General features: G+C 48.6%; 3 protein-coding genes across 10 annotated transcripts; 1 reads left to right on the forward strand and 2 right to left on the reverse strand.

The window, feature by feature from the left end:
• Positions 1 to 254: 254 nt before the first annotated feature.
• Positions 255 to 8,851, forward strand: LOC123163864 (uncharacterized). 7 transcript variants are annotated; one of them, XM_044581262.1, is made up of 6 exons: positions 255 to 1,619; positions 1,743 to 1,794; positions 2,230 to 2,887; positions 3,343 to 4,654; positions 4,741 to 4,839; positions 8,313 to 8,851. In XM_044581262.1, exon 1 carries the CDS (start codon positions 340 to 342, stop codon positions 1,489 to 1,491), a length of 1,152 nt encoding a protein of 383 aa, XP_044437197.1. In that variant the 5' UTR covers positions 255 to 339; the 3' UTR covers positions 1,492 to 1,619; positions 1,743 to 1,794; positions 2,230 to 2,887; positions 3,343 to 4,654; positions 4,741 to 4,839; positions 8,313 to 8,851. The 7 variants fall into 7 exon arrangements, with proteins under 7 accessions (XP_044437197.1, XP_044437195.1, XP_044437196.1 ...); XM_044581260.1 differs by lacking the exon at positions 1,743 to 1,794 and having other exon boundaries at positions 3,343 to 3,579; positions 3,674 to 4,654; XM_044581261.1 differs by having other exon boundaries at positions 255 to 1,794.
• On the reverse strand, positions 3,126 to 9,574 carry LOC123163863 (potassium channel KOR1). 2 transcript variants are annotated; one of them, XM_044581257.1, is made up of 13 exons: positions 8,971 to 9,574; positions 7,125 to 7,349; positions 6,878 to 6,941; positions 6,468 to 6,804; positions 6,061 to 6,356; positions 5,820 to 5,900; positions 5,621 to 5,719; positions 4,836 to 5,054; positions 4,546 to 4,734; positions 4,366 to 4,441; positions 3,954 to 4,248; positions 3,696 to 3,817; positions 3,126 to 3,617 (listed from the first exon to the last, which is right to left on the reverse strand). In XM_044581257.1, the coding sequence occupies exons 1-13, from the start codon at positions 9,195 to 9,197 to the stop codon at positions 3,358 to 3,360; spliced, it is 2,490 nt and encodes an 829-aa protein (XP_044437192.1). In that variant the 5' UTR covers positions 9,198 to 9,574; the 3' UTR covers positions 3,126 to 3,357. The 2 variants fall into 2 exon arrangements, with proteins under 2 accessions (XP_044437192.1, XP_044437193.1); XM_044581258.1 differs by lacking the exon at positions 7,125 to 7,349.
• A 1,379-nt stretch (positions 9,575 to 10,953) lies between these two features.
• On the reverse strand, positions 10,954 to 17,782 carry LOC123168377 (potassium channel KOR1). Its single transcript, XM_044586245.1, has 13 exons — positions 17,374 to 17,782; positions 14,819 to 15,043; positions 14,325 to 14,388; positions 13,894 to 14,233; positions 13,512 to 13,807; positions 13,271 to 13,351; positions 12,971 to 13,069; positions 12,627 to 12,848; positions 12,336 to 12,524; positions 12,175 to 12,250; positions 11,763 to 12,057; positions 11,551 to 11,672; positions 10,954 to 11,460 (listed from the first exon to the last, which is right to left on the reverse strand). Exons 1-13 carry the CDS (start codon positions 17,613 to 17,615, stop codon positions 11,198 to 11,200), a joined length of 2,514 nt encoding a protein of 837 aa, XP_044442180.1. The 5' UTR covers positions 17,616 to 17,782; the 3' UTR covers positions 10,954 to 11,197.
• Positions 17,783 to 27,967: the final 10,185 nt, after the last annotated feature.

Here is a 27,967-nt window from a genome sequence, read left to right on the forward strand (position 1 = left end):
AGATTTTTGACTTTTTGTTGAATTGCTAATTTAATTTTTCATATAGGGTGTATATACACCTAGGAACCAAACGTTCCCGTCCCTTCCCATAGTTTTTATCAACCTTTGCACCAAATGGAGCCTGAATTTGGCGCCGGAAGCTAATAACACGTTGGGCTCGATTTGAACTTTCAGAAAGAAAAAGGTTGGGCTCATTTGGAGCCGCATGGAGTGAAAAGGCCCATTTCCCTCATGGAGTGAGAAGGCCCGTGGAATTCCTTCCTGAGTTTGCTTTCACCTTCACGAATCTCTCTCGCACCAACCGGCGGCTCGTTTCCTCACCCCCGCCGCCGCGCCGCCATGCTCCGGCTTCAGCGCTGCGTCCTCACCCAGCTCCTCTCGTCTCGGTCCGCCTCTCCCGTCTCCCATCTCCGCCGCCTCATCTCTGCCGCCGCGCCGGTCGTCTCCCCGAACCCTAGCTTCGCGGTGGAGAACTACCTCGTCGACACCTGCGGCCTCACCGGGGCCCAGGCACTCAAGGCCTCCGCCAAGCTCAACCACCTCAGGTCCCCCTCTAATCCCGACGCCGTCCTCGCCTTCCTCGCCGGCCTCGGCCTCTCCAGCGCTCACGTCGCCGCCCTCGTCGCCAAGGACCCCAAGTTCCTCTGCGCCGGCGTGGAGAGGACCCTAGCCCCCGTCGTCGTCGGGCTCACCGGCCTCGGTCTCTCGCGTCCTGAGATCGCGCGCCTCGTCTCGCTCGGCGGCGCCCAGTTCCGTTGCAGATCCATCGTCTCCAGCCTACAATACTACCTGCACCTCTTCGGCTCCGCCGAGAAGCTCTTCCGGGCGCTCAAGTATGGCTCCTGCCTTCTCTCGTCCGACCTTGAGCTTGTGATCAAGCCCAACGTCGCGTTCCTGGAGGAGTGCGGGCTCGATCCTTGCGATATTGCCAAGCTGTGCACCTGCGCGCCATGGTTGCTTAGCACCAACCTGGAGCGTCTCCAGGCAATGGTTGCATGTGCTGAAGGTATAGGCGTGCCTCGGGGTTCCGGGATGTTCAGGCAAGCACTGCAGGTCGCATTCTACGGCGAGGAGAAGATCACAGCCAAAGTGGACCACTTGAAGAACATGTTCAGGTGGTCGGATGCTGAGGTGCGCATTGCTGTTTGCAAAGCTCCAATGGTGCTGACGTTGTCCAAGGACCTGCTGCAGAGGAAGTCCGGGTTCCTGGTCTCTGAAGTTGGGTTGGAACCGGCATACGTGGCTCATCGGTTGACATTGCTCACTTACAGCCTAGAGGGCCGGCTAAGGCCCCGGTACTATGCTGTAAAGTTTCTTAAGGAAAATGGATTGCTAGATCATGGACGAGACTACTATGCTGCAGTCGTGCTGCGCGAGAAGGTATTCATGGAGAAGTTCATATGCCCTCACAAGAAAGCTGCACCGCAGCTCGCCAAAGACTATGCAGCAGCTTGCAGAGGGGAAGTGCCGGCTAGATTCAGATTTACATGAACAAGACCAGTATGAAATTTCGTGACATTTTCACTCTTTGTGTGAGATTCAAGACAAACATGCAACACATGTGGTGGCTACCATAAGCTAAGCTGGACTGTCGAAGACTCGAAGTAATTGTTCTTGAGGTATCTTTATACATTTACTTTATATAATGGTTGATTGATCTAGGCAGGGGTAATGGCTCCTGTGCAGTGTTCAGTTTTTCGGAACGAATTACCTTTGACTGACAAATACTCCCTCCTTGTCAGGCTTAATTCAGAAGTAGTCTTCTATCTATTGTCGGTACCTTGCCTTGATGTAGTAAGTTTACGAGATATTTGATATCCTGCAAGTATGGCACGTTTGATTGTTGCATCTGTGTATTTATTTATGAATCTGCAAAGAAGAGTGAAATACTTCTATCGTTCTTTTTTTGGGGCACACTACAAAACTTGTAGTATGATGGTGTGTAACTATGTAAAAATATTTCATGAAGTTATCATGATTAATCAATGAAGGGAAGTTGTACCTAGAGAACATTCTCTTTATCTTGCTAGCATGCATGGGTTGTTTTTCCAGCCAAGTGGATCTCCATAGTTTGATTGCTTCTGTTGAGCAAATGAACAATACTGCACTGATGGCACCCCCATCTTCAGATCTGGCTGTTAAGCGAATATGCATACTGCTTCACATTTTGGCTCAGTTTTTGAGTTTCACGTGAAGTGCGTTGGCTGAGCCGGCTACTGTTGTGCACAGGGTGACGGCGTGTCCTTGACGGTGGCGTGGATAACGAAGAGATCGCCGCCTACCTGGGGATGATCAGGAGACAACGCAGCAGCAGCAGCAGCAGAGGGGAAGCTGCAATAATCCTGCCCTGCGAACTCAGCAGCACATGTTCCCAGCCCTCTATATTTACACATACGCCTACTAAAATTTTATCAGCAACGATGTACTAGTATTGTTCTGTTTCCAGAGCAAACTCCCCAAGGTTTATTTAGATCAGCTGAGGAGGCTAATATACTGCCGAACTGCATATTTGGACAGTGATGGTCCATCATTCAGGGAAAAGTCAGACATCTGCAAGTTCATGATTGTGGACTTTACACAGAGAAGAGAGCCTGCCTACTATTCATACATGCAAATAATAACGCAGTGATGGAGCTACAAGTTAAGTCGTACCAGAGCTAAAAAACTGGGGTTTGAATGAACATGACAGGTATATGGTGCCACGGACAGGGAATTGGAGTCAGTTCAACTACATAGATAGCCAGAGAATGAGCAGCTATGACAAGATAGTGCAGATCTAACGAGACATTCTAGTTCCCAAAGAGCAGCAGCAAAGGGGAAGTTCCGCAGAAACAACGGAGAACCAGCTCAAATTTCCTGACAGTCAAGTGCGCCGCACACACACACGGTAACTACAGCAGCAGCCTTTGTTCCATGCCCAACATTGCTCTTGTACGCTCCATGGCCCTCTTCTCTTAATTGTGCACAATAAACATTTCCCTTCTTTTGTGGAGATCTTCATCCACATCCGTCTTCAATTTTACATTTTAACTGAAAATATTTTGGTCCTGCCACTTACTCATTGTAGTACAAAACACTAGCTCAACTTTAGAGTGGAACCAATTTGTGGACATCTTGATGCACAATTCATTTCAGCTCCACATTTTATTTCCATTCAACTATAATTTGCACAACATCGAGAATCAGTCCAGCCGTTCTCTTGTTTATATATATATGTACAGCACAGCACCCAGCCAGCATACCAGAAAAGGTAGGGGGGAAATAGGCTACTCTTTCAGAAATACCTGACCCCCAAAAAAAAAAGCAAATTTTGATGCAACACAATATGATTATTCATTTCAGCGATTGGCGCACCTTCTACTCGCTGTCACCCATGTCCTTGTCTCCAACCAGATAGAGCTTCTGCCCGTCATTGACCATGTCCACATCCTGGACCGTCGCGCCATCCTGACAGAGCAAGCGCAGGCATGAGCTGGACAAACCCAGCTTCTCTTGGGCTGACCTGATGAGTTCATTGATAGTGTGAGGAATCCACAGCATCACCCCCTCCTTTCGCTTGGCATCAGTATCCCATGGATGGTAAGGGAACACGGAGCATCGTCGTGTATGCATCTTATCTGCCAACAGAAGTTCTTTTTGTCATAAATGAACAATGTGCACGTGATTTTCGCAGAGGTGCGAGCTTCTGAACTTGCCTCTCACTTCTTCGCCTCGTGTGGGGAACTTGGAGAGCTCGTCAACTTTCGCCTGTTCAAGCAGCATTATAAGTGGCTTACTCCCGGACTTGTGTCCTTCATCCAGAGGAGTAGTACCGCGTCTGCATAATTGGCAATGTCAAGCTCAAACATGCCTTCAAAGTTACAAACTGAGTACTTCTTTAGCAAAAGTATTACACTCTAAGTGGTTTCAAGCTTGATGGCACAGATAAAAGATGAAGTATTGTTTGGTGGTACCTGTCTGTTGCAAGCACACTTGCGCCAGCGTCTACCAGCAACTTTGCCATAATATAAAAGCCCTCTGCAGCTGCTATATGGAGAGGAGTGCGGTGGTCGTAGTCTTTCGAGTCTGGATCCGAACCATAAGCTAGAGCCCCCCGAATGAAATCAGAGTCTCCCTTCGATACTGCTATGCAGAGATGGCTACCGGCATTCTCGAGGTTCAGCTTGGCTCCTTTGCTGAAGAGTAATGTGGCCACTCGTTCATGCCCCTGCTTCACCGCCTCTAGTAAGGGTGTGTTCCCAAATTTATCTGTTATCAAGCAAAGATTAAGTGCATAAAAATGTGTGATCACATAATAACTATACAAGTGTATATGCAAGAAGCTGGAAAATTGCTGCAGGGATGCATTTTGACGAGTGAGCATACCAGTCAGATTGATATCAGTCCCTTCATGGATAAGGAAGTGCACAACATCTTCATACCCTTTGGAAGCTGCAAGATGCTGCAACGAAGATGCTTGTTACATCAGGCATGCAATATTTATCATGGAGGGCGCAACATTTTGAATTAGATAAGAACCATATAACCAAGTCTTAGAATTCGTACCAAAGGAGACCGCCCATCGTAATCAGTGTTCTTTGGATTGGCTCCAGCTCGGATTAAGCCAGTCAACTGATGAAGGTCACCATAAAAAGCGGCATTATTCACTCTTAAGGTAAGCTCTTCCTCTTGCTTCCCTATGTGGAATGTGATATCTGATTCTACGTGTTTAACCCGTTTGCCATATTCGTTACTCTGCAGTCGGAAATAGCACATCAAGAAAAAAGATGCAGTATCCATGAATACTGGAATTTGATGAAATAATTAATGGTATGTTGGTGGTTTCTACTGTTTACCTCGGTAAGATTGCTCAAAAGTTTTCTTCCATCAGCAAAATAAATCTCCAATATGTGTGCGAAGGACTCCTTATCCAACCGTAAGAGCCTGCAAAGTTCGCAAACACGAACAGTGTAGGGCTGTGGAATGTTGCAGAGAATAGCAATTTCTCCAAAAGAATTCCCTTGCTCCAACATTAGAATAGTCTCTTGACCATCTTCGCCAATGCCAACACCTTCCTGAATGGAAGAATATATGTCGACTAAGATGGATAATAACTAGTAGTTGTAAGGTCAAGTTTCAGCTAAGCATGGCTGCACCCATTAGCTTGGGACACAATTTGTGGCATTAGAAATGTACCCGAAAAGAACAACTTAGTTGTGGTGCATGTACATTATGATACAGTGGTACTTAGAGAACTTCTGTCACAATCGACAGTACATTTATAAATACAAAGATAAACAGGTGGTGCGAAAAATATGTGAATACAACATTAATATCAAGAGTATATACAACGGCATAAGATATATATCACTGAAAATTTCTGGGTAATATATGTGTGGATTGTGTACACTCTGTAGCTATACCCCGTTAGTATTCATTGGAGTTCATGCTCTGAGATTTGCATCCCTGCTTAGAGAAGTCACACTCTTAGATATAAAAATGTGGAACCACCAGAAGGAATTTAACGATAACCAGTATATTACGGAAATGCACACAATAGTAAAAACATATGAAAACGAAAAGATTCGATAATTAACCAATTTGGTTTAGGCTTTGATCATTTTTTAAGGATTGGACTAACCAGTGCACCCTGACAGACGAAGTATAACTGGTCAACCGCACTCCCTTGCTCCAAAATAACTTCTTCTGGTAAGAAGAACTCCTCTTGCAGCCTAATCACCTGCAAGGAGGAAAGACGCATTAGAAAAATCTTGGGAATATCTTCAAATTTATACACCAGATCAACATGCATAATTTGTCAGAATGAAAATAGCACGCACAATCTGTTGAAGGAATTCTTCCGAACATCCTTTGAACAATGGTGTCTTTTCAATGTATGGCATGTACAGTGTTTGCGAAATCTGCAAATACAAAATATATCATCAGTCAGAGACTCACAACAGACAAGAGCATATTTGATGTGCCGTGTTGAAGACACAAGACTTCCAACTGCAAGCTGACTATTGTAGAGAACTACATCACAGAAGAATGACAAGATCTCCAAATTATAACTGTCATCACCTTTGCACGAATAGAAACAGGAATATCCCGAAGTACAGAGGCTTCAGTGCAGCTGCTCTCATACTGCAACCTCAAATGTCCCTTGATCTGCTCTCTGATGTCCTTTCCAAGTCTATTTCTGTTCATATACCTGATAACTTCTTTCATTTTATCCCTGAATCGCTCGGTTGCCGAGCCTTTCACAATCATTGCAGTCATGTTACCGATAAGGTAAGCTCCAAGAACCATATCAAAGGAAACATAAATCATGACAAATATCATTTCCCTAACATTTACAGCATGAATGTCACCGTAACCTGCAGAGGAAAAAAGAATACCATATCATCAATTTAAAATACTAGGCCAAGTTTTTAAAAAGTAATCATGGAAAGAGAAACTATTTGTTGAAACATCAAACCAAAACTTACCAACAGTTGTCATGGTGACGACGGCAAAGTACATTGATGTAACATAACGCGTGGCAAGATCGATCTCCCTGAAATGGGAATAGCTATAGTCTCCTAGCTGCAAACTCCCGATCCACGTATACCCTTCCATTGATTCAGGAAGCGTTGTTGCCAGGTAATAGAAGATACAGGCTGCCGTGTGTGTACAATAGAGCTCCACAACTATGAGTTTCACTATTCTTGTGAACAGGTAATTCACACGGATGTCCTTTTCCAAATCCGTGAAGAATTCTCTGACCTTCAGCACTCGTGTTAAGCGAATCCACAGTAGGTATCTTAGTTCTTTATGCCCAGAAACCTGTATGCAGTTCATCATATGAAAACAAGAGCATACACAGGCTAACATTGAGACATTATAAATTGTGCGTTACCTTATAGATAGCATCCCATGGGAAGCAACCAAGGAGATCGAAAATGAAGCTTGATTTGCAATATCTGGGTGTATAGAGCACATAAATCATGCTTACGTCCACATTTGAGTTACCAAATAACATATTTCACAAAGTACAAGCTGGTGGAATTAATCGAAGGATATCAATGCCAATATAAGGTAATAATGCAGCGCAACTTCCAGTTATTCTTGTTGTACTGTTAAAGCATGGGGTAAGCGAATATTACCGGAGGGCAATAGAGGTTGGGTTGTATACGATGCGGTATGTGTCTGGGTCACGGTAGGCCACAAGAAACTTCAGGACAATATCAATAAGGAAGGCAACCTGACCAACTATGTCCAAGAAGAACAACTTCCTAGGGAGCCCCATGAAGAATGCAAATTCGAAGGGCGTAAGGAAAGAACTGTACACTGCCCAACCCACTATGAACCTAGTCCATGACCGGTACAACCTGCAGGACACAAATCAATTAATTAGCACACCAGTTATTCCTTTAACATGGCTTATGTCAAAAGAGTGGATTCTAGCATTTGTTTTAATATATGGATGAGCAGTCAGAGTACCAAGACAGCAACATTCTCGAAGGTTCCAACCTTACAAAACATTGAACTTTAATTTGTTAATTTACAGCCGTGTAATTTGTTGGCTGTGAAGTTTGATTTTGGTTGTCAAATTAGCAAGAGCCACACACACACACACAGCTTTTCTTAACTAGGTGAAAGTGAAGTCGCTAGCCCTCTGTTTAAGCATTGCTGCGCACAGCAGAGTTTATCTCCAACAAAATCTGCCACAATCACCAGGGGCAGGACTAAGAAGCAAAGTCATGCTGAATGTTTTACATTTTGATCTACTCTTCAGGGCCTACGCAACAGCTTAAATATTCCTCAAGAAAATTACGTTAACTACACCCAAATTAGCGGCTGCCAGCCTGGTAGTTTAGGCCCTCGAAGCCAGCAATCTAAACCGTCAGGTACCCAAATAAAATTTGGAGTGCAGAGCGACATCATAAAAAAACCCTCTGAACTGCAGTAGCCATACACCTGGTTGGCATTGTGGAGGCAAGTTACTGGTGTTAGCTTATTAGTTTAAGTTTAGTTGACATATCGTCGTAAGCAGATGGGGTTCTACCATTATATATTGTGTTGCTGCGTAACAGCTACATGAGCATGCAGGTTGTTAGACCACATGTTCATCTGTTGATGTAACATGTCAAAAAGTATCCCAGGTTGGATGGCATATTAAAATACGTTGATGCTTGCTCATGAGAAAAAGAAAGTGGAGATGATGATAGACGTGGCGATTTCTGGCTTGTTTTGAGTATTTATTTATGTAGGAAAGAGAGAAGCAAACGGTGAACTGGTCGAGAACCAAGCATTGTGGCGATGTGTCTCACCAAGGTGTATTTTTCTTTCAGCAGTATGATGGATTGTTCCTCCAGTGCTAGGAGATGTACCTGTCCACAGCGAGGCGCTATTGGTTTCTTCAACCTTGATGTTCCAGGACTCCAATTTTGAGAAGCGCCGCGTGAATACGCCCGTGCATGTGTTCTTGGTATTTTGTTTAGAAGACAAAAACAATGAAATGGTCGAGGGCAGTAATATGCATATGCATGGGCGTGCAATCAGATCGAAGCTGTTCTCCCTTTTGTTTTAAAGACATTGTTCGATTTCATTATCTGTTCCATCTTCCACTGATCAACAAGGCAAGGCCAAGTCAGTATGTCACATGCTTCCACCCTCTATTTTTCTTGTAAAGGATGGTTAGCTTTTTTTTTTTGAAAAATCATCATCCATTTTATCTGTTTTCCTGATTATATTTGTTTTGAGGGGAGATTATATTTCATATTGCAGTTAGCCATCACCCATCAGTAGAAGCATCATGTAAGCGCAGCTGCCTTGCAAACACTGCAGCTCTAACTCAGAAATTAACCACACCAAACTCAGGTTTCAGAAATGGCAACAGTGTGAAGTACGCTAGCAGTTTATTCAGTTTGTGCTTATTGCACTCGCTGCTAATACGTATGGCCGCAGAGGAAGGTGGACGTGTCTTTATGGCAGCGATACGATACGTACTTGTTGTCGGGGTGGATGACGAGGCCGCGGAGGAACCCGCCCTCGGCGTCGGCGTCGGCTCCCGGGATGCGGCTGAGGCGGCGGAGCGGGGGGAGGCGGCCCATGAGCTCCAGCCGGCTGTTCCGCGACGACGACTTCCACCGGTCGGGCTCCACGTCCACCTCGTACTCCTTCTCCGCGTCCTCCTCCCCCGCCGGCGGCCTCCTCGACCTCGCCCCCCTCACCATCGGCACGAGCTAGCACGGCCGCACGCCGCGGCGGCAACCGCCTCCCCACGCGCAGTGCGGCGGGCAGTGGCAGCCGAAAGGTGGCGGTGGTCGGTGGAGCTTGGATCCTGAAGTTGAGCTGGGTGCCGATGGCTCGAAGGAAAAAAAGTTGAGCTGGGAGGAGAAGGCTACTGGCTTTATAGTGGCGACGGTGAGACGTGGCACGGGCTGCCGAGGACACGACGGCCTCCCTCAGGTCGGCACGAGGCGCCTGACGTCAGTCGGCCAGAAGGGACTGCACAGCGACGGCGCTAGCTGCTTAGGCTTGAGGCGTCGCCATTCCGACCGGCCGCATCGGTTACGACTAGTGAGTGGCGACTACTGACCGATGAGCTCGATCGAGTTGTCCCTGCAGCACCGGCTAGTTTCAGTGGACGTTGGATAGAGTCATAGAGACCAGTCCAAATCGCTGGTATTATCACCGATTTCCTTGATCCGGATCTTTCATGCCCATCACCTCTGCTGTCAAGCACTGTCCAGAGGATTGTCCAAACGCGTGCTGCACAAAGCACATAGAGAGGAAGGGAAGGATTTTTATTTTTTTATTTTTATAAAGAGAGTCTCCTCTTCGATTTTCGTTACCAGAAATCACAAGTCTTACATACTACCAGACCGATTACAGATAACACTGCCGACGTACACCACATCAGCATATCCCACGACGCGCACTCCTGAAGACGATGTAAGGAGCCAGGCACCCCCGCACCCCCAACCCCTCCTCCTCAAGAATGCAACCTCCCAGCCCGCGAAAGGAAGTAGGTCTAGAGCACACACAGACGCAAAACATTCCGAGAAATCCCACAAACCGGGCTCTCCAGAACAAAGGAACAATCATCACAAAATATCTAACACATAGTCTAGATCTGAAAGACAAGTTCAACTAAAACAGGGAGAAAGGCGATAATGGAGCAGGAGCAAGACAGGGAATTGTTCCAAAGCCAGAACCAGCAAAAGGTCATGCAGCAGTGATTCCGTGCGTCACCCTCCACCCCATGGTTGCTCTGAAAATTTCTCCTGAAATCTGCTCAACTCTTCCTTACACCCTCCATCATTATTCTTCGTCTTTTTGGGTTATCTGCTAAATGAGCCAATCATGCAACATTTTAACCTTCACGTTAACATGTGTACAAGGGTCAATAACTACACGATTTCTCACTTTCCAAATGGGCCAGAAAACTGCTACGATCTCCACAGTCACCAGAGATTTTTCATTTTTATCCAACTGTTTCAGCCAGACCCAAACAGGTCTTGTATAGGGTCAGGTACCTGTTTCAAGTCAAAAGCGCATTTTCACCATGGAACATTTCAGAAACAAATGATCTACGCTCTCATTCTGCATACAGAAGGGGCAACTCTTATCTCCTGTCCTCCCTCTACGAAGCAAATTATCTCTAGTCAAAATGCTATTGCGCAAAACCAACCATAAAAAAACTTTCACCCTGGGTGGCATCTTAGTCTTCCACAGGAATTTTTGTGGGTATTTCGCCCCATTTTCAATCAGGAACCTGTAGTAGTATGATTTAACAGTGTAAATCCCCTTTTTATCTAGAGTCCAGAAAATTCTATCTCTGTCCCTATTCAAAATCACAGTTGAGCAAATTTCTTTGATGTGTATCCACAGTTCCAAAGAATCTCCATAAAGTGTTCTTCGAAAATGCTAGCTAACACGGGGGTTCTCTTGAGAGCACAGAAGAATTTCTCACACTTCCAAGTGGACTTTGTTTGGCACATTTCATTTCCATTTACATCTCATTTCCATCATCACAATCTGTACATCGTGGAGAAAGGGCTCGCCTTCTTTCTTATCTACCTGTGGGTACAACAATCGGCACGCGAAAAAAGCTCGCAAATCATGGGAGGCTAATCCTACACTACATAAATACCTGGTAGGAAAAAGAGATCAGCAAAATTTTGCTGGAAGAACATGACTATCCTTCTTATTCCGCTCCAAGGCGCGCCTTCTACTCGCTCTGCCCCACGCCGTCATCGCCTCCGACCAGATAGAGCTTCTGGCCATCATGGACCATGTCGACCTCCTGCACCCTCGCGCCGTCCTCGCCGAGCAGGCGCAGGCCTGAGCCGGACAGTCCCAGCTTCTCCTGTGCCGACCTGATGAGCCCGTCGATCGTGTGTGGAATCCACAGCGTCACCCCCTCTCTTCGCTCGGCGCCATCGTCCCATGGATGGCTGGGGAACACGGAGCATCGTCGTGGGTGCATTCTATCTGTGATCAGGAGAAATTTTGCAGAGTTCAGAAATGAACGTTGCGCAAGTGGTGGTTTGTCTGACAGAGGTCATGAGCTTCTGAACTTGCCTCTGACTTCTTCACCGCGGGCGGGGAACTTGGACAGCTCGTCGGCTTTCGCCTGCTCCAGCAGCATCATGAGCGGCTTGCTGCCCGACTTGCGCCCTTCGTCCAGCGGAGTAGTGCCCCACCTGCATACACATGGCACTGTCAAGCTCAAGCATACCTACAAAGTTGCAGACAGCAGAAATGGTGGTTTCAAGCTTGATGGTGGCCAGTACCTGTCAGTTGCGAACACGCTTGCGCCTGCGTCTACCAGCATCTTGGCCATCATGTACAGGCCATCTGCGGCGGCTATGTGGAGAGGACTGCGGTGGTCGTAGTCTTTCGAGTCTGGGTCAGCGCCGTAGGCCAGAGCCCTCCGAACGAAATCGGAGTCCCCCTTCGACACCGCCATGCAGAGGTGGCTGCCGGCGTTCTCGAGGTTCAGCTTGGCTCCTCTGCCGAAGAGCAGCGTGGCCACCCGGTCATGCCCCTGCTTCACTGCCTCCAGCAGTGGCGTGTTCCCAAATTTATCTGGTTTGGAAGTGCACAAAGATGTGAGGTCAGTCAGAGGGTTGCACACTACATGACATGCTGAAACCTGGAAATGACAGCAAAGATGGCATTAAACTGAGTGAGCATACTGCATACCGGCAAGATCGATATCAGCCCCTTCGTGGATGAGGAACTGCGCAACGTCTTCGTACCCTTTGGAAGCTGCAAGATGCTGTGAAGAAGATGAATGGTTACATGAGACATACATTAGTTAGCATATATAAGGTACAACATTCTTGATTCTAAGCAGTCCGTACCAAAGGAGATCGCCCATCGTAATCCGTGTTCTTTGGATCGGCTCCTGCTCGGATCAAACCCTTGAGCTGATTAAGGTCACCATAAAAGGCGGCACTATTTACTCTTAAGGTCAGCTCTGCCTCTTGCTTCCCTATGTGGAATGTGATATCTGATTCTATTTGTTTGACCCGACCGCCATATTCATTGTTCTGCAGTCAGAAGCAGGCAGGCAGCACATCAGTAAAAAAATAATCTATTGTCATGTAACTGATAAAGCAGTGGTTGTTATGATAATTGTTTGCTCTGCGTACATCTGTGAGATTGCTCAAAATTTTCCTTCCGTCGACGAAATAGATCTCCAGTATGTTTGTGAATGACTGCTTATCAAGCCGCAAGAGCCTGCAAAGTTCGCAAACACGAACACTGTATGGCTGTGGAATGTTGCAGAGGATAGCGATTTCTCCGAAAGAACTCTCGGGCTCCAACATCAAAATAGTCTCCTCTTGACCGTCTTCGCCGATGCCAACACCTTCCTGAACGGCATAGGAATTGTACAGTAAGTGCTAGTTTGGTCCAAAAGGAACTCCATAAGCAAACCTGTCTGGTTACTAAATGTATGCAAGAATTGGGCAACTATCACTAGGCCTGAACTCACCAGTGCACCATGACAGACAAAGTATATCTGATCAACTGCACTGCCTTGCTCCAAAATAACCTCTCCTGGTAGGAAGAACTCTTCTTGGAGTCTGATGACCTGCCATGAGCAAGAACACGTTAGAGAGATCTTCCCGATATTTTCAAACTATATTTTATACTCCCTCCGTCCCAAAATAAGTGTCTTGACCTTAGTACAACTTTTGTACCAAAGTTAGTATAAAGTTGAGACACTTAGTTTGGGACAGAGGGAGTACAATATATCAGCATACATAATTTTGGCTGAGAAAGGAATACTTACAATCTGTTGAATGAATTCTGCCGAGCAGCCTTTGAACAGTGGAGTGCTCTCAACATATGGCTTGTACAGTGTTTGAGAAATCTGCAGACACAATAACATTTACCATCAATCACTACAGAGAAGAACACAATTGATACTCCATGTAAAGATATAAATACTTGCGAAGCATTAGCATCAGAGCCTCAGAAGTTAGAACAATATCACAGAAGGATAGGAAGAGATCCAAAATATAGCTCATTACCTTTGCACGAATTGAAATAGGGATATCCTGAAGTACAGAAGCTTCAGTGTAGCTGCTCTCGTACTGCAACCTCAGATGCCCCTTGATCTGTTCCCTTATCTCTTTCCCAAGTTTATTTCTGTTCATATACCTAATGACTTCTTTCATTTTGTCCCTAAATCGCTCGGTTCTCGAGCCTTTGACAATAAGCGCAGTCATGTTACCAATGAGGTAAGCTCCAAGAATCATATCAAAGGAGACATAGATCATGACAAATATCATTTCCCTGACATTTACAGCATGAATGTCACCATAACCTGCAGGGGGAAAAGGTCTCAGCACTTCAGGATGCGGAACACATTCCAAGTTTCTGAAAACTTTGACGCATGAGACTTAAACTTACCAACAGTCGCCATGGTGACGATTGCAAAGTACAGTGAGGTGGTATAAAGCTTGATAAGATCAAGCTCCCTGAAATGATCATAGCTGTACTCTCCCAACTTCAAACTCCCTATCCATGTATTTCCTTCCATTGACTCGGGTAGAGTTGTGGCCAGGTAATAGAAGATACAGGCTGCTGTGTGCGTGCAGTAGAGCTCCACAACTATGAGTTTCACTATCCTTGTGAACAGATAATTCACGCGGATATCCTTCTCCAAATCCCTGAAGAATTCTATTACCTTCAGAGCTCGTGTTAAACGGATCCACAATAGGTATCTTACTTCTTCTTTACTGCCACAAGCCTGTTTTGTCAGTTCATAACATAAAACGTGAGCAGAAAAGGTCAACATGTCAACTAACCAGTGAAATTATAAATATTAGCAAAAGGGTAACCTTGTAGATAATATCCCATGGGAAGCAACCAAGGAGATCAAAAATGAAGCTTGATTTGCAATACCTGGATCAAGTGAGCAAGTAAATCAGAGGTTAGAAGTCACGTTTGAGTTATCGATGACATGTTCCAAAAAGTAGACTAAGCAAAAGCCCTACTATAATATTGCAAGAATAAAGTTAAATGTACAACATGCAAATGCCCTACTATAATATTGCAAGAATAAAGTTAAATGTAGAACATGCAATGCCCTTCTGGAAAAGCATTTTCATTTCGAAAGGCCGTAGCCGATCTTTATTAAGAGAGAAGTAAAAGTTAAAGTACAACAAGGCAACACGGTAAGCACTTCCATTTCAGCAATATAAAAATAATTGAGAGGTCCAGCATATCATTCTTGAGATCCACCATTTTAATGATTCGGATGGTTTATAATAATGCAGGGCAATTTCCGGTTATTGTAGTTGCACTTTCAAGCATAACATGGGGAAATATTTACCGGAGGGCAATAGAGGTCGGATTGCGTACGATGCGGTACGTGTCGGGGTCGCGGTAGGCCACGAAAAACTTGAGAACAATATCAATGAGGAAGGCAATCTGCCCAACTATGTCCAAGACGAACAGTTTGTCGGGGAGGCCCCGGAAGAAGCCGAATTCAAAGGGCGTAAAGAAGGAACTGTACACCGCCCAAACCAGTATGAACTTGGTCCATAACAGATACAACCTGCAGGGACACAGATCAGTAAATGGACACCCTCCTGTTATTACCATAGTGAAATGTCCATTAACTGTGTGATTTGTTTAAACATGGATGAGCAAAAGATCGTACAAAACAGATTTTTTAGTTTATTTAACCATAGTTACTGACTGACAGTCGTACAATTTGCTCTCTGAAAAATATCAAGTTGATTGAGAGAGTGGCTACTGTAGAAGCCTAGAACCACATGCTATACTACACTGCCTTTGCAAATTAGGTCAAAAGCATTAATTAGGCCAAACGTGCCCTATGTTTGAGGATTGGTGCACACGGAGTTAACCAGTTGTCTTCGGTGAGATCACACGCATACTCCATGATGCCCACATGAGCATGTCAGGGGTGGGTGATGTGGCCATGAGTGGGTTCCTCCTGTGCTGTGCACCGATCCAACGGTACTCATACTAGTAAACTAAATGGGTCGATCGGAACCACTTGGCGCGAAATAAATTTAAATGACGGGTGCGTCTGTCATGGAGCCACACCTCATCTCCAGCAAGATCTGTTACACTAACATCCATTTTACTTTATAGTACATCATCTGAGGAAAAGAATTTGCAATTTTCATGTACTCGTAGTGCCATTTTACATAACCACAGAAAGTACACGCTCAGCTGTAATAATCTGTAGCCCTGCTGAACTTAAAATTTTAGTCAGCGCACAGTTACGACAAGTCGACACTTTCTCAAAAAAAAAAAAAAACAGTCGAGACATCCAGGAGGCAAGACATTGCAAATGTCTTACGGTATATGCTACTTCCTCTGTAAACAAATGTACTAAGACGTTTTATATACGAACTGGATGTCACCAATTCTGTCTGATTATGCAGGTCACCGCCAATCAGAAACTAACACTGTCCACATCATGCCCATGGATTAGCTGTCAAGAGATCCCACACATGGCAGAACTGATTGCTACTCTAGGCATATTCAGTTAAATATTTCCCCCGGGATAATGACTCCAGCTACCTCACCCCCCGGATTAGCGGCGCTAAACCAACCCGGTCATCCTGACGAGTTGTTTAGGCCGTTCAAACCATGGAACCAAGCCAAGTCAGCCAAGTAACGAAATGGGATTTGGGGAGCACGGCGTTGGCGAGAACCAGGCGGCCGCACACCTGGTTGGCGCGGAGGAGGAAGCTTGCTCGTGCAAGCTATATATAGCCTACTTGTCATGTTGTGATAAGCAGAGCAGAGAGCTCTGCACACTAGAATATAAGGCATGGTGATAATAGCTATACATATGCATGCACTTAATGTAAGGCAGTTCAAATCCTCTGCCACTGATGTGCAATGCCTAATAAATAAGAAAAAGAATATGTGTACGTACAAGTTTTCTGCTCTTCCTGCACGCTATGTTTAACAAATCCCAGGTTGAAAGCACGCAATGTTTTTCATGCTGCCTCTACGTGCGCAAAAGGAACCAAGGGAGAAAGAAAAGGAGGGGTAGAAAAACAAAAGTCACGAAGCAGTCTCTGGACTGTTTTGGGTACTACTACTACGTACTAGAGTCTAATCACGAGGTTAAAAAGCAGATAGTGAAAGGGGTCCAGAGTCTAGTATGCGTAGGGCCCGGCTCCTTCTTAAGATTGTTCATCCCGACGCTACCAGCTAGCTTCCTCCCTTCCTTTCAGATTCACGGGGCAACATTTCAACCTTTTTCTTGCTAGAAAACATTTTCTCCTTATATGTTCAAAATAAAAAACTACTCCCTCCAATCCAAAATAAGTGTCTTAGTTCAAAATCATGCTTTGCGCAACAACAAAAAAAGAGAGAGAAGAAGCTCATGCGACAGGAGTTCAGTAAAGCAAAAGCAATCTGTTGTCCCGGTTTCTACGGCCCTCAGGCACGATCCCGTGAACGCCGGCGTAGCTGTAGCTACACCTACATGCTATGCTACATGTGGCTGCCTGCCTGCCGACGAAGCAAGCTTGCCTGCTCACGGCGCACCCTGCTGGCGAGCTCATCAACAAACGACTGAATCGCGGCCAGGAACAATGCACGGACTGTTGAAAGGAACGGAAAATTTTGGATGGGGAGAAAGTAAAACCAGAAATCGCGAGGAAAACAATATGGCAAAACCATTTTTGCAGTTAAAGTAATATAGAATACTGTGTTTTTATAATATTTCTTTTGAGAAACTGCTTGTGTCTGTGATTATAGCAACAGCAAAACGACCGATCGAGCTTCCAGAACACGCCGGCGCGGCGGCCAGCGTGCGCGCGGAAGCGTCGAGAAGCCAGGAAGGAAAATGGAGAGAGCCGGGGAGGGAGGCGGGCGTGTGTTGCTGCTGCCACGTACTTGTTGTCGGGGAGGATGATGTGGTCGTGGAAGAACCCGTCCTCGCCGTCGACGGCGGGGCGGCGAGGGGGGCGCCGGCGGCGCGGGCCGAGCCGGAGGTCGGAGCCGAAGAGCGCCAGCCGGCTGTTCCGCGACGACTGCAGCCGGTCGTGCACCTCCTCCACCTCGTACTCCTTCTCCTCCTCGACCGCCTCCATCTCCGCCTCCTCCCCCACCCTCCTCTTCGACCCCAGCCTGCCCATCGCACCTCACGAGCTACCGCGCGCGCGCACGACTTCCCGGCGGAGACGGCGACGATGCCGGGCCAAGGCTGCGCTACGGTGGAAGCAAACAGAGGATGGTGGAGCTTCGGTACGTTTCGAAAGCCGAGCTGGGTGCGTGGGGCTGGACGGGAGGCGGGCTGAGGGAAGGCGGCGATGAACGGGCTTATTTATAGAGTGAACAGTGGCAGGCGGCAGCGGGAGGTGGAGGGGTCAAAACTTTATGACCGCGGTGGGCCGTCTGTGCGTGTGTTGCCACGGGCGGGCGACGGCCGCGGCCGGCGATTCCATCCATTCCCGGACGGGCAAGACCACCATGAAATGGCGAAAAAACAAACTAAAAATCATTTCGGACGTGTAAAGTTTGCTGCTGGCTAGATGTCGGGAGTGAATACACTCACTGCTGGTCTCAAACTCTTTCTTAATTAAAGATGCGCTCCCCCTCGCGTCGCCTCCCCGGGCGGCGCCAGGGGCCCCGAAACCCTAGCACCGCCAGCACTCTCTTGCCGCCTCCTCCTGCCGCCGCTGCCGCCGGCGTGGGCCGCGGTGGCGGCGGGCCCGGTGCCGAAGGTTTCTGGGCGGGTGGATGCGGCGGATCCCATCTGAGGCGGCGGGGGCGGCTCCTCTCGTGCGATCCAACGGCAGCGGCTGGGACGGCAAATCCGGGCTGTGCGGCGGGGGCCGGAGCACCATCACCGGCGGAGCGGCGGCCCTGCATGGATGGCGGCGGTGGCAGCGTTCCATCTGGCGGGGTGGGTTGTCCTAGTCGTGATGGTGACGGCGGTCACTGCGGATCCAACGCCCCGTTTGGATCCGTCGCGTGGAGGCCTTCCGCCGACCGGCGGCGCGTGGAGGGACCGGTGAGGAGATGCCGGATCTCCGTCGGAGTACCGACGGCGACATACGTCTTTGTGGCGAGGTTTCGCTCGGTTCCAGCCAGCCGCGAGGTCGGGAAGACGTGGCTTCCGGTGAAAATCGCGCCTGACTGCGGTCTTGGCGGACGATGGCGGCGTCTCAGACGTCGTTCCCTTCTGGAGGCATCGTCGTTGCAGGTCACATCAACCTGATTGGGAAGCTCCGAGGGAAACCCTAGATCTGGGTCTACCGGATCGGACGATGACGGTGCCTTCGGTATCGTTCTCCCTCATGGGGGCATCGTTTTGGAGCAAGTACTGGTTGGAGGGGACAAGAGGAGGAGCGGTGATTCATATAGTCCATTGATGATGGCGGATCTCGGCGGCCTGGCGCAGTGGAGACTCGGCGCCTGATGTGCGGAGATGGACTCGCGCAGGAGGGTGACGCTGCCTGGCGTCGTGGTGGCGTCGGCGGCAGCTAGACCGGGCAAGGTTGATGCAGCAGTACAGCTCTGAAGATGGATTGGTGGCAGGTGGCTGCGGCGGCCTCATACCCGGCAGACGTCCTGCTTGAGAAGCGCGCCGGACTGGTGGGTGCCCATACCCGGCAGGCGTCCTGGTTGGGACCTCAAGTCTTAGATGTTAGGTTTGGCTGCGATGTCTGTTTAGTATTAGGCCCAGACTTTCAGCGCCCCTACATCAACTGGATAGGGATAGCGACAGATGTTGCTTAGTTGATGGCTTTAGGCTTATTGTTGTATGACTCTGTAAGATCTTGTGTCAATAATTAATAAAATGGCCGTATGCATCGTCCAGGTGCAGAGGTCAGGGGTCGTCCTCCTTTTCTAAAAAAAACTGCTCGAAAAGATAGAGAAATGGATTACTCTGCACTGTTCGCTGGTGAAACAATGGCCTTGGGTTATCATTGAAAGAGAAAATGGCCTAGGAAAGTGATGGATGTAGAATATTTTGTGCGTTACATCGTGACGGCAGCTATAAACTATATTTCAGGGAATGAAATGCTGTGACCAAAAACTATCTTGGTTTCATTGCTGTGTTTATTTTTTTAAACAATGCAATTTTTTTGCCATTTCATTAATTAAGAAGGAAGGTTTTCATAAGATCACAGCAGCCACACAGTGGCAAAATAGAGCAATTATTCGCAAGTTAAAATGACATCCAAGCCCATGGCACCCGGCCATGCCAACAGCCTTGCCTCCTCTAGGACCTTGTCCACAATGATCGTCGAAGGGGTGGAGGCGTTCCAGATGACCCTAGCATTCCTCTCCTTCCATAATTCCCAGGAAATGAGCATCAGGAGGGAGGCCATTCCTTTTCAGTTTGGTGATTGTCGTGGGAACGAGTCTGACAGTAGAAGTAGGGGGTACGTAGGAGAGGCAAGTGTCCTAGCTACGGCGAGGTTGTACACACACATTTACGAGTTCAAGCCCTTCTCGGAGGAGGTAACAGCCCTACGTGTTGGTGCCGCGGAGGCTTGTCGATTGGAGTATGGAATAGTTACATGGGATGCAAACCCTTGTGCCAGAGGGGAGGGGTGGCTTATATAGAGTGCGCCGACCCCTTGCTGCCCTCAGTTACACAAGGGTTCAATGAGAGTTAAGTCTTGGACGTTACTGGTAACGCCCGTAGTAAATGGTCTTTATGACGACTGAGTGAATGCCTGACCGTTGCCATCCTGGGGAGACTCTAGGTATTCTGTACTCCGAGTGAATTCTTGTATGGTCGAGTGAAATAGTTATGGTCGAGTGGAATTGGGATATCTGAGTGAAATCGTCTGTCGAGTGTACTGCACCCCTTCGGGCCGGGGAGGGAGGCGGGCGTGTGTTGCTGCTGCCACGTACTTGTTGTCGGGGAGGACGATGTGGTCGTGGAAGAACCCATCCTCGCCGTCGACGGCGGGGCGGCGAGGGGGGCGCCGGCGGCGCGGGCCAAGCCGGAGGTCGAAGCCGAAGAGCGCGAGGCGGCTGTTCCGCGACGATTGGAGCCGGTCGTGCACCTCCTCCACCTCGTACTCCTTCTCCTCCTCGACCGCCTCCAACTCCGCCTCCTCCCCCACCCTCCTCTTCGACCCCAGCCTGCCCATGACGCTGCTCGAGCGAGCTACCACGCGCACAACTTCCGGATGCCGCGGCACGAGCACGGCGGCTGAAACGGCGATGACGCCGAGCCAAGGCTCTGCTCCAGCGGAAGCAAAAGATGGTGGAGCTTGGGTACGCTGTGCTCCAGCGAAAGTTGAACTGGGCGTGGGACGCGACGGGAGCTGGATGGGAGACGACAGGGAAGGCGGTGATGGACGGGCTTATTTATAGCGTGAACAGTGGCAGGAAGCAGCGGGAGGTGGAGGGGTCAAGACTTTATGACCACGGTGGGCCGTCTGTGCGTGCTTTAGAGCATCTCCACTTCATTCGGCCCCCAGCGCACTGGCCGGTGCTAATTTGGCCCTTCGGCCGGCGCTTTTTTGGCCCTGGGGGCAATCTAGTTCCCAGGCACGCCCTTAGGTCCCGCCCCCAAAGTAGTTATAAATTCGAACTTGTCATTTCCCGCTACCAAAAAAAGCGCCACAAGTCCGGCGATCACCATGCCACAGTTCAGCGATCAATAACTCAAAAGTTCGGCATTTAAAAGGAAGGACGCGTAGGCAATGCATCAATCTGCGGCGCCGTCCTACGGCGCCGGACTGGAGGGAGTCGGCGTGCGGGGGCTGGTCGGCATCGGCGCAGCTTCTGTGCTGGGCGTCGTGGAGGCATCCTCGCTCGGCCTTGGGGTTGGCATGGGAGTTGCGCGGCCGTCGACGACATCTAGTTCAAGATGAGGCCATGCTCCGCCACGTACCACGCCTTGACCTGATCGTCCATCGTCGACATGTCCGCCCCCATCAGGAATGCCAGGTCGGTGTTCCTCTTCTTCGCTGCGACGTTGGTCCAGAGCAGGGCGAGCTTGACGGCGCTGTTTGACATCAACACCGACCATCGCGCCTCGGATTTCTCTTCCATCTGGGCGGCGTGGTTCTTGGCATCGACGATGCACTGCTCGATGGACGCTTGCAGCCGCACGGCAGCCAGCACGGCGTCCTTCGCCGTCTTGGCTCATTTGTTGCCGTCAGGGCGCCCGGCGTCGGCGCGTCCGGCTTGTACGTCTCCTTGGCCTTGGCGAGGGTGCGCCAGACGTCCGCCCACTTCTTGCACTTCTCGATCCGGGAGAACACGTGGAGGTACTTTAACTCTTGGTCGGTGCTGCTGTCCTGGCGGTACATGGCGGACATCCGAACCATCTGCGCCAAGGAACAAGTGTCGACGACGCACACGGCGAAAAGGAGCGAGAACCGGCGTCTGTACATACCTGACCCTCGATGTTGGCGCCACTTTCCGGGCAAGCCGCGACCTCCTCGATGATTCCATGCCATTTGTTGCAGGCCGTTTGGATGAGCACCCAATGGTCCACCATGGCCTTCGAGCCGCGCTGCATGTGGATGCCGGCGAAGTAGGAGTCGACCAACTTGCGCTCATTGAACTCCGACTTAATGCGCTCCCAGTACGTGTCGGTGTTCTGGTTCGTGCTAGTGGGTCGAGGCAGACGGTCTTCCACGCTTCGGCGAGGCACTCGTCTTCTTTGGACGCCCACTTGACGCGGCTCGCCGGTCCTAGCCGTCCGCTTCTTCTTTTTTCCTTTCCTCGCCGGAGCAGGCACCAGCTCCTCCTCCTCCTCGCCGTAGTCGAGCTCGACGTTCATGTCACTGGTTAGGTCCATTGTATCGTCTTGCGCATGGAACCCGGGGGAGGCGGCGGCCGAGCCGCTCGTGATGATGTCGTCCATGTCGGCTTCCGTCGCGTCGGGGTTGCCGAGATGCGACGACGAGGCTTGCGAGAAGTGCAGTGCGCCACGGCATAGAGGCGGCGTCGGGGAGGCTGCGTAAGCCGGCGCCGAGTAGGTGTACGGGGGGTACTGGACGCCGGCGAACACGGGTGAGGGTGTGCGCTAGGGGGTGGCCATGCGGAAAGGTGATGTTGGGGTTGAACCCGCCGTGCGCGTCGCCGTTGGTGTAGCCAGGCGAGAGCGCGCACCCCAGGGTGTGGCGACGGCGAGAAGCCGGCCGGCGACCCGACGCTCTGCTGGCTCGAGGTAGCGTGCGGGCCGTGGCTGCCGGGTGGATTCATCATCCCCGCGCAAGACGCCTCTGCCTGCTCCGCCGCCGTCGCCCTGTCCCGGGCCCTCTTGTCGTTGAGCCTGTCCCGCCGGTCGGTGGTGACAGCCTCCCGGTGCTGAACCTCCGCCTTCTAGTCGGTGTTCGACATGCCCGGTGGATTTGACGGCGGCGCCCTCGGCTTCCTCTGCTTCGGCTGGGTGGCATCAGCATCGGTAGCGGCGCGAGGGGCCGTATACTTCTTCGGCGGCATGGCGGCCGAATGAAGGGGGGGTGGAGGAGAATGGCGGGCGAAGAGGGGCAGAAGGGGGAATGGAGGGAAACAGAGGGGGAAAAGCGGGGGGATCGGCGGGAAAAGCGCCTTCTCTCGCCGATAGAGAGGACCCACGTGCCTTTTCGCTTCGGCCGGCGCTCCCAGGCGACCCTCGGGGGCTAGAGTTTAGCTAGGGTTCGCCGGCTGTTATTTCGGTCCAAACCGGCGATAAACAAGGCCCTGGGGGCGCGACTGGGCCGGTTTTTCGGCGCCGGCGCTATAAAAAGAGCCCTGAGGGGTATGTTGGGGGCGCGAGTGGAGATGCTCTTAGCACGGGCGGGCGACGGCCGCGGCCGGCGATTCCATTCCCGGACGGGCAAGACCTCAAGGAAATGGCGAAAAAATAACAACAACAAAAAAATCTCTTTTCAGACGTGTAAAATTTGCTGCTGGCTAGATGTCGGGAGTGAATACGCTCACTGCTCGAAAAGGCAGAGAAATGGATTACTCTGCACTGTTCGCTCATGAAAGAATGGCCTTGGGTTATCATCCAAAGAGAAAATGGCCTAGGGAAGTGATGGATGTAGAATATTTTGTGCGTTACATCGTGACGGCAGCTATAACTATATTTCAGGGAATGAAATGTTGTGACAAAAAACTATCTTGGTTTCGTTGCTGTGTTTATTTTTTTAAACGAGGCAAAATAATTTGCCATTTCATTAATTAAGAAGGAAGGTTTTCATAAGGTCACAGCAGCCACACTAGCAAAATAAAGCATTACTCGCGAGTTAAAATGACATCTAAGCCCTTGGCACCCGTCGACACCCATGGCCTTGCCTCCTCCAGGACCTTGTCCACAATGATCGTCGAAGGGGTGCAGGAGTTCCGGAAGACCCTAACATTCCTCTCCTTCCATAATTTCTAAGAAATGAGCATCATGAGGGAGGCCATTTCTTTCCGGTTTGGTGATCTCGTGAGAGCAATCTTGGTCCACCAATCCTCGACGACAATCATGATCGACCACTTGCTTGTCTTAATATCCGCACCTTGACTGCGTTCCAGACCGCAGTCGAATACCAGCATAGGGAGAGGGAAATATGCCCTAGAGGCAATAATAAAGTTGTTATTTATATTTCCTTATATCATGATAAATGTTTATTATTCATGCTAGAATTGTATTAACCGGAAACTTAGTACATGTGTGAATACATAGACAAACAGAGCGTCCTTAGTATGTCTCTACTTGAGTAACTCGTTAATCAGAGATGGTTAAGTTTCCTGACCATAGACATGTGTTGTCATTTGATGAACGGGATCACATCATTAGAGAATGATGTGATGGACAAGACCCATCCATTAGCTTAGCATTAATGATTGTTTAGTTTTATTGCTATTTCTTTCATCATGACTTATACATGTTCCTCTAACTATGAGATTATGCAACTCCCGAATACCGGAGGAACACATTGTGTGCTATCAAACGTCACAACATAACTGGGTGATTATAAAGATGCTCTACAGGTGTCTCCGATGGTGTTTGTTGAGTTGGCATAGATCGAGATTAGGATTTGTCACTCCGTGTATCGGAGAGGTATCTCTGGGCCCTCTCGGTAATGCACATCACTATGAGCCTCGCAAGCAATGTGACTAATGAGTTAGCCACGGGATGATGCATTATAGAACGAGTAAATAGACTTGCCGGTAACGAGATTGAATTAGGTATGGTGATACCGACGATTGAATCTCGGACAAGTGACATACCGATGACAACAGGAACAACGTATGTTGTTATGCGGTTTGACCGATATAGATCTTCATAGTATGCCTCTACTTGACTAGCTCATTAATCAAAGATGGTTAAGTTTCCTGACCATAGACATGTGTTGTCATTTGATGAACGGGATCACATCATTAGAGAATGATGTGATGGACAAGACCCATCTGTTAGCTTAGCATTAATGATCGTTTAGTTTTATTGCTATTGCTTTCATCATGACTTATACATGTTCCTCTGACTATGAGATTATGCAACTCCCGAATACCGGAGGAACACTGTGTGCTATCAAACGTCACAACGTAACTGGGTGATTAAAGATGCTCTACAAGTGTCTCTAATGGTGTTTGTTGAGTTGGCATAGATCGAGATTAGGATTTGTCACTCTCTATATCGGAGAGGTATCTCTGGGCCCTCTCGGTAATGCACATCACTATAAGCCTTGCAAGCAATGTGACTAATGAGTTAGTCATGGGATGATGCATTACGGAACGAGTAAAGAGACTTGCCAGTAACGAGATTGAACTAGGTATAAAGGATACCGCCGATCAAATCTCGGGCAAGTAACATACCTATGACAAAGGGAACAACGTATGTTGTTATGCGGTTTGACCGATAAAGATCTTCGTAGAATATGTAGGAGCCAATATGAGCATCCAGGTTCCGCTATTGGTTATTGACCGGAGATGTGTCTCGGTCATGTCTACATAGTTCTCGAACCGGTAGGGTCCGCACGCTTAACGTTCGATGACGATTTGTATTATGAGTTATGTGATTTGATGACCGAAGATTGTTCAGAGTCTGCTACCTCTTGAGCACTGCGTTGGTTTTCCCTTGAAGAGGAAAGGGTGATGCAGTAAAGTAGCGTAAGTATTTCCCTCAGTTTTTGAGAACCAAGGTATCAATCCAGTAGGAGACCACGCTCGAGTCCCACGCACCTACACAAACAAATAAGAACCTCGCAACCAACGTGATAAAGGGGTTGTCAATCCCTTCACGGTCACTTACGAGAGTGAGATCTGATAGATATGATAAGATAATTTTTTTGGTATTTTTATGATAAAGAGTAAAAGTAAAGACAGCAAAATAAACGGCGCCAGAAGTAGCTTGTTGACGGGAGATTAATATGATGGAAAATAGACCTGGGGGCCATAGGTTTCACAAGTGGCTTCTCTCAAGAGCATAAGTATTACGGTGGGTAAACGAATTACTGTCGAGCAATTGATAGAATTGAGCATAGTTATGAGAATATCTAGGTATGATCATGTATATAGGCATCACGTCCGCGACAAGTAGACTGAAACGATTCTACATCTACTACTATTACTCCACACATCGACCGCTATCCAGCATGCATCTAGAGTATTAAGTTCATAAAAACAGAGTAATGCTTTAAGCAAGATGACATGATGTAGAGGGATAAACTCATGCAATATGATATAAAACCCATCTTTTTATCCTCGGTGGCAACAATACAATACGTGCCTTGCTACCCCTGCTGTCACTGGGAAAGGACACCGCAAGATTGAACCCAAAGCTAAGCACTTCTCCCATTGCAAGAAAGATCAATCTAGTAGGCCAAACCAAACTGATAATTCGAAGAGACTTGCAAAGATAACCAATCATACATAAAAGAATTCAGAGGAGATTCAAATATTGTTCATAGATAAACTTGATCATAAACCCACAATTCATCGGATCTCGACAAACACACCGCAAAAGAAGAGTTACATCAAATAGATCTCCAAGAAGATCGAGGAGAACTTTGTATTGAGATCCAAAGAGAGAGAAGAAGCCATCTAGCTAATAACTATGGACCCGAAGGTCTGAGGTAAACTACTCACACATCATCGGAGAGGCTATGGTGTTGATGTAGAAGCCCTCCGTGATCAATGCCCCCTCCGGCGGAGTGCCGGAAAAGGCCCCAAGATGGGATCTCACGGGTACAGAAGGTCGCGGCGGTGGAAATAGGGTTTTTGGCTCCGTATATGATGTTTCCAGGGTACATGGGTATATATAGGAGGAAGAAGTACGTCGGTGGAGCAACGAGGGGCCCACGAGGGTGGAGGGCGCGCCTGGGGGAGGTGGGCGCACCCCCTGCCTCGTGCCCTCCTCGTTGATTGCTTTACGTAGACTCCAAGTCCTCTGGGTCACGTTTGTTCCGAAAATCACGTTCCCGAAGGTTTCATTCCGTTTGGACTCCGTTTGATATCCTTTTCCTTCGAAACACTGAAATAGGCAAAAAAAAACAACAATTTGGGTTGGGCCTCTGGTTAATAGGTTAGTCCCAAAAATAATATAAAAGTGTATAATAAAGCCCAATAAACATCCAAAACAGAATATAATATAGCATGGAACAATAAAACATTATAGATACATTGGAGACGTATCAGAGTCCCGGATGAGATCACGGACATGACGAGGAGTCTCGAAATGGTCGAGAGGTAAAGATTCATATATTGCAAGGTTGCATTCGGACATCGGAATGGTTCCGAGTGATCCGGGCATTTTTTTTTGGAGTACCGGGAGGTTACCAGAACCCCCCAGGGGAAGATTGGGGCTACCTGGGCCATAGGGAAGAGGGGAGGCAGCCCACAAGGGGCAGCCGCGCCCCTCCCTATAGGGAGTCCGAATTGGACTAGGGAGGGGGGCGCGCCCCCCCCCTTTGCTTCTCCTCTTCATCTCCCTTCCCTCTTTCCCCCTCTCCGAAAAAGGAAAGGGAGTCCAACTAGGATTGGGAGTCCTAGTTGGACTCCCCTCTATGGCGCGCCCCCAAGGCCGGCCGCCTCCTCCTCCCTCCTTTATATACGGGGGCAGGGGGCACCCCAATACACGTCAAGTCTTCTCTTAGCCGTGTGTGGTGCCCCCTCCACAGTTACACACCTCGGTCATATTGTTGTAGTGCTTAGGCGAAGCCCTGTGCCGGTAACTTCATCATCAACATCGCCATGCCGTCATGCTGACGGAACTCTCCCTCGGCCTCAACTGGATGAAGAGCTCAAGGGATGTCATCGAGCTGAACGTGTGCTGAACGCGGAGGTGCCGTACGTTCGGTGCTTGGATCGGTTGGATCGCGAAGACGTTCAACTACATCAACCGCGTTACTAAACACTTCCGCTTTCGGTCTACGAGGGTACGTGGACACACTCTCCCCGCTTGTTGCTATGCATCTCCTAGATAGATCTTGCGTGGTCGTAGGTAATTTTTTTTGAAATACTACATTCCCAACAGTGGTATCAGAGCCAAGTCTATGCATAGAGGTTATATACACGAGTAGAACACAATGAGTTG

The sequence above is a fragment of the Triticum aestivum genome, chromosome 7D (assembly GCF_018294505.1).
Source record: "Triticum aestivum cultivar Chinese Spring chromosome 7D, IWGSC CS RefSeq v2.1, whole genome shotgun sequence".
Classification (NCBI taxonomy): domain Eukaryota; kingdom Viridiplantae; phylum Streptophyta; class Magnoliopsida; order Poales; family Poaceae; genus Triticum; species Triticum aestivum.